At 34.9% G+C, this 5,560-nt stretch overlaps 1 protein-coding gene across 1 annotated transcript; it reads right to left on the reverse strand.

Annotated features, from left to right (window-relative positions):
- Nucleotides 1-655: 655 nt before the first annotated feature.
- LOC107222958 lies at nt 656-1,972 on the reverse strand. The gene is made up of 2 exons (XM_015662513.2): nt 1,488-1,972; nt 656-1,395 (listed from the first exon to the last, which is right to left on the reverse strand). Exons 1-2 carry the CDS (start codon nt 1,948-1,950, stop codon nt 1,253-1,255), a joined length of 606 nt encoding a protein of 201 aa, XP_015517999.2. The 5' UTR covers nt 1,951-1,972; the 3' UTR covers nt 656-1,252.
- Between the last annotated feature and the right edge of the window lie 3,588 nt (nt 1,973-5,560).

Here is a 5,560-nt window from a genome sequence, read left to right on the forward strand (position 1 = left end):
GCACAAGCAACAGTTGCAAGGAAATATAGTAACAGTGATCGTAATGAGAAAAAATAGTAACGGATGCCAGACTTTCTGGTAACGGCTAGAATACTAATTATCATTTTGTACCTGGAACTATATTTTTCGATTGTTGTGAAAAATAAAAATAGTTAAGGACTGAGCGGTAACCGGAACTAAAAATTTCTCTCAGTGCAGGCTGTTGTAGCTGCACCGAGAATCGCTCTAAACGAGACAAAGAGAAGAGCTGAAAAGAATCCCCGGCATGTCAGCAGGCTATGTTCATTCCAGTCAGATTGGCGAATAATTTATTTTCTGTAAAATTTATTGGTAAAACAAAATTTTTTATTTTATTAACATTCAATTGAAAAGTATAATATACATATATAATTCATATTCTGTTGTTCCTGTTGCTGTTGTTACTATTATCATTATTGTTGTTGCTGTTGTTGTTATTATTATGTATAAGCATATATATGTGTAAATATATACATGTATGTATAAAATCGAGCCAAGTACCACTTACAAATGTAATTTCTTTTCTGGATTTTCAATTTCATTAGGTAGCAGTTATCAATCTTCACTTCTTCTATCTCGCTTGGAAAGTTACAACAAGTTTCAATCATACTTTTATTGTAAATTAACAGACATGTACTTGGCAGTAGTATGTGATTTGAATCTTCTTTTTTTTTATAAAGGATGAGAGTATTTAGAGAATTTTTTTTTTTTTTTTTCTTGCGTGAGGTGATCATGTGCATACATTTTTTAACAGAGCAGATATTTTTGGGGCCAATGACCACATTTTTAATGTACTTGACGAAAGGTTTTTGCACCAGAGATGCTTTCTGGGGAGATGTGTTTATAATATGGGGTATTTGAGGTCTAGCCCCGGCTATTTCGGATTTGTTTCATAATTTGCTCATATTGTCAAGCATTCTTCGAATCAACTCGCAACGTATGATGCCTAAATTTGTTTTCGTGTTGAAAAATTTCTTGAAAATTCTGTAACTTGAAATTGAACCGTGGCGTATTTTTTGGGATGATGGAATCCCTGACTCGAATGACTAAAGATGAATCCATTGACTTATTGTTCAAAGCCTTTTCAATTAAAACGTCATCTGTTGTTCGATAAGTACTTGTACTAACAATAAGTACTAAATGACAAAATATATTGTAATAGCACACTTTTAGTATTTCGTTATGAACTAATTAATGGTTACGATCGTGACTCTACGTGCTTATCAATTTTCGCTCAAATCTCAATCTCGCATATAAAATGTCTGTTGTATGTACAATCGTAACATCCCAGTCCTCGAGTCTCATCGTCCATTCGGGTACAGAAACCTGTACCGTTAGGTTCACCTGCTTGCCAGGGTATAGACGACAGGATCGATCCTAAATTACCAATGTTCGTAGACGTTAGACATTATCCGACTCTGTGTTTAAAAATTATCAAAGGCCATTGCAAGTCTCGTTCATTAGCTTACCTGTTCTGAAGTCGACCCAATGCTGGGATTCGTACATGAGAGTTATGCCTACGTGGATGTATTCAGCGAACGATAAAAGTGACTGGGCGACGTCGAACTTGCGCCACGAATCAATCACCGCCAAGTTTCCACCCTCGTCGACGCATCTCTTCGCAGCAATTGGCCACTCCACCGCTTCGTCACGATGATGCTTGAAGGCTACTCCGAGTTCAGGGAACCTTACATAGCCATCCGGGAGCATCTTTCCCTTCGGTGATGATTCAGTCACACATGGATTTGAAGTCGGAGTTGTGTCGTGCAACAAGTCAGCCGAGTTTTCCGCATTGGAGACGTTCAGATTTTCTGATTGAACCGACGTGAGTTTTGAATCCAAATTTGAGATGTTCGTGCCTGGAGATCCCGGGATGACGAGATTACACACAAGCTGCATCGCAGGCAGCGTATAAGATATCATCGGTGCCATCTTTGCTTCCAACGTTAACTCTCCAGATTCACTAATGACATGCTATCAGCTTTCAGCGCTATTTATACAGCCTTGCGGTCTGATATCTCGCGACATTCGTGTGGGGAAAAGTAAGACAGGATTGGATGAACGCAGAACGTTTGATAGAGTCAACTTCTCAGTTACGATGCCTCGCCCAATTAACACATGATTTTTAAATCCTCTTGTACTTAATTGCTCAAGGAAAGACTTTCCTGGAGATTTCAATATTCGATTCTACTTTTGTTTTCGTACGACAGAATGTCGGATCAAGAAATCCTTTCAGAAAGTAATTTTGAAATTCATCGTTCAAAAAAGAGACGCACAGTAACATGATGAAAAAAAATTTGCGACAAGTGTTTTTAATCAGAGATCTTTTTGCATGAAAGTAAAAATCCAAGCGGAATGTACGAAATTTCATCGAAATCTCCTCCTTGTTGGGATGAAATTGAGCCACTGACTTTTTTTTTTTTTTCCTCTAGATCTTCACCATGCGAATAGAAACGGCAGCTTTGCGTCAGCGATTAAATCGATGACCATGCGTATCGTGGCTGAAGATGTAGCAAGTAATTGAACATTATGCCGATATTTGAATTTGCGTTATATACCGACGTCGTACCAACTTAAAATATACCCTTTTTATTAAACAGTCTAGAAAGGACACATCCGTGTTCTCAGGATGTCGATTTTCTTTGCAAAGGAAATTCAGGATAATATAATAGATCATACCTACATTTATAAATATTAACGAATCGTAATGTCACACCATCAATTTATCTGTATTCGGTCCAATACAAACATGAACAATAATATCTCTGATTCTGAAGATAAAGGTTTAATATTCAATGAATTTCAAGCAAATAATTACAATTTCAACGAAAATATGTTGATTTTCCAAATTTCCTGCTGATACTTTTGACGCTCACGTTATCATTTTAAGCGTTTCGCGAAGAATGAATGATACGGGTGGAATAGTTTAGGTTGAAAAAATTTCAGTCATTACCAATACCACAAATACATGTTTCATGCAACATCTGAGATCTCGTGGTGTAGATTGTTGGTTTCATATTATTGTGTATACAAAAATAATCTCTATAGTCTATATATAGAAATGTCTTATGTCGATCTTTAATCTGCTGATATTTGTAAACTCGTATTACGCTCTTACGTATTTAGAGCAATGGGTACGGATGAATAATCCTCTCTTCTACAGCCCCTCAGTTCGTCAGTCTTATCTAATACCTCGAACGAGGAACATCTAATAAAAGTATAAGATAACAGAATATAAGCAGAATTCATTAACCCATTTCCTACATAGATTTCTACACCCGGAATATTCTAAAGTGAACTGAGAAAAAAAAGTCATGGAACCAAATAACTATTTTTTTTTCTTACTTCCAGTTTATTTGATTCAAACAATGCCTCACTCAACACGGTGACTTTTTAGTTATAAAAAAATATTGATGCTTTGATTTGAATGCTGTATGTTTTCGAGTTTAATATATTTCAAACAAGTACATATTGATTTCATAGGATTAAACGAGAAATTTTGGAACGACAAATTTGCTCGAATCAACAAACCTCATTCAGCTTACGAAAGAATAGTACTTTAACCGCTGAACACATCGGCTGAACGGTACCAAGAGATTGGAAATAATAATGCTACGCTTGCTGAAATATCAACGTTATTGCCAGATAGTATATTTGCCTCAATGTGATGTTTGACCGACATAATCAATGATAACTATGGTCAAAGAAATGTGTAATATGTTGAAAGAAGAATTTGTTTCCGAAGACAGGTTTTGATTTTCATTTAAGAAAATTATTTTGTTCATCAGATTATATAGCTACATCGAACAAAAAAAAAACTCCATCCAAGTAAACGAAGATATGTTTCAGTGCAACCAAGGAAGAGTTCTTAAGTTGCTATATGTTTCACATTTAATTCAAGTTATTGACAAATACAATGAAATGTAATGTTTCTCAGTTTTATATAGTCATGTGTAGTCGAAAATTGCAAACATACACTTTAAATTGATTTCAAGAACTCTCGATACAATTGCATACGCGTTTGCTATAAATGAATCATTACCTCTAAGAAATAAATATTATTTTATTGAAATAAAATTTTTTTTGATTCAGAAATCTTCTGAGTTTTGGATCTGCATGTTTCACGTTTTTGAAACAAAATTACAATTCATTCGAAGTAGTACCAATTTTGGTCACTAGATGGCAAGTTTTCCCGCTTGAAAAGTAGCTCCAAAGATGTTTATACTCGAATTCTTCCCATTACCTCAGTGAAGATTGATACGAATCCTCCAATTACTCGTGATGCGGAATGTTGGGTCGTGAATTGATCGAACCGTGTGACCCAAGAACTATGTTGGAACAATGCTACTATAGTTGTTTGGTGACAGTCGATAACATTAGCACATCGTATTGAAAAAATTAAAACGATCACGTAACCCAGCAAATTTACGCTACATTTAGGTATATATCATAGAGCAGTACATCACGTGTTCCAAGAACTGACATTTATGCTCAATTACTAAAAGAATGATTGAATTATTTAAATACATTCTTCATCCAAATACGGGGTCAGTCGTGATTTCAATTTTTTCTGTACAATACCATAGCTTCTTTGATCGGAAGGATATTCCATTTAACTTTGTAAACATTATTTGAGTGAAGGAACAATTTTATTGACATGAAGCTGCTGCGTTTGGATAAAAATATCAAACCAGCAGAGCAATTCAGTGAATTATGCCGTTAAATCGTTATTCAATTCATTTAAATTATTTTCTATTGGTCCTAAATACGGATTTTTTTAAATTGACAACTACATAAACTATCGCTTTGAATGAATGTGCTCTCAGGATTGTACAAACGCACAGATTATTTGGATCAATTTATACTTATTAAATTCCAATAACTTTTTTTTCTCAGTGTCGGGAATGCTCACATTATCCACATAATCGACATCGTGCCTAGGAACGCTTGAACATTTTTTCGGACTGCAGTGATTTGGAATGGAGAGAAAAATTACAATTTTCCCTATCTACAAAGGTAAGTTTCTTAAACAACACATCTGTCAATGATATCGCTTGAATAATTTCGTTCACACCAATTGAACATTCACATCATTCTGTATATATATACAATATATGACATGTATGGAAGTAAATGGAAAAAATTCATAGTGAATTTCACATATGTGTTACAATTTCCAGATCATTTTATATAAAACGACTGATTTTTTGCCCGCCTCATTTTCATTTCCGTGCAGATACAGAACTATGAGACCCAAACGATTCAAAGCTTGAAGTGTGAGACGTTTACACATCGCAAAGGTTAAGCAAGTTGATAGGCCGTCTTAGAATACCGGTGGTATACGCAGCGATGAAATTGGTTAATAACAAGAAAGAATGGAAACTGGGAAATATACCGTAAAATGGAAATTTTCCTATAGTACATTTGAATTAACGCGGTATTTGATTATACCGTTGCTGGGTACTTAGTGTCTTATAAATGAGACTACTTTTTTGTATCGAAAAGTATTTTTGGATCAGACCAGTATCGAATTTTGTTGAAT

Source organism: Neodiprion lecontei, chromosome 2 (genome assembly GCF_021901455.1).
Source record: "Neodiprion lecontei isolate iyNeoLeco1 chromosome 2, iyNeoLeco1.1, whole genome shotgun sequence".
In the NCBI taxonomy this organism is placed as follows: Eukaryota; Metazoa; Arthropoda; class Insecta; order Hymenoptera; family Diprionidae; genus Neodiprion; species Neodiprion lecontei.

Coding starts and splice junctions, on each gene's coding strand:
- LOC107222958 (XM_015662513.2), bottom strand. CDS start 1,950: ATGGCACCGATGATATCTTATACGCTGCCTGCGATGCAGCTTGTGTGT. Junction 1,396..1,487: donor TTGGGTCGACTTCAGAACAG/GTAAGCTAATGA, acceptor TTGGTAATTTAG/GATCGATCCTGTCGTCTATA.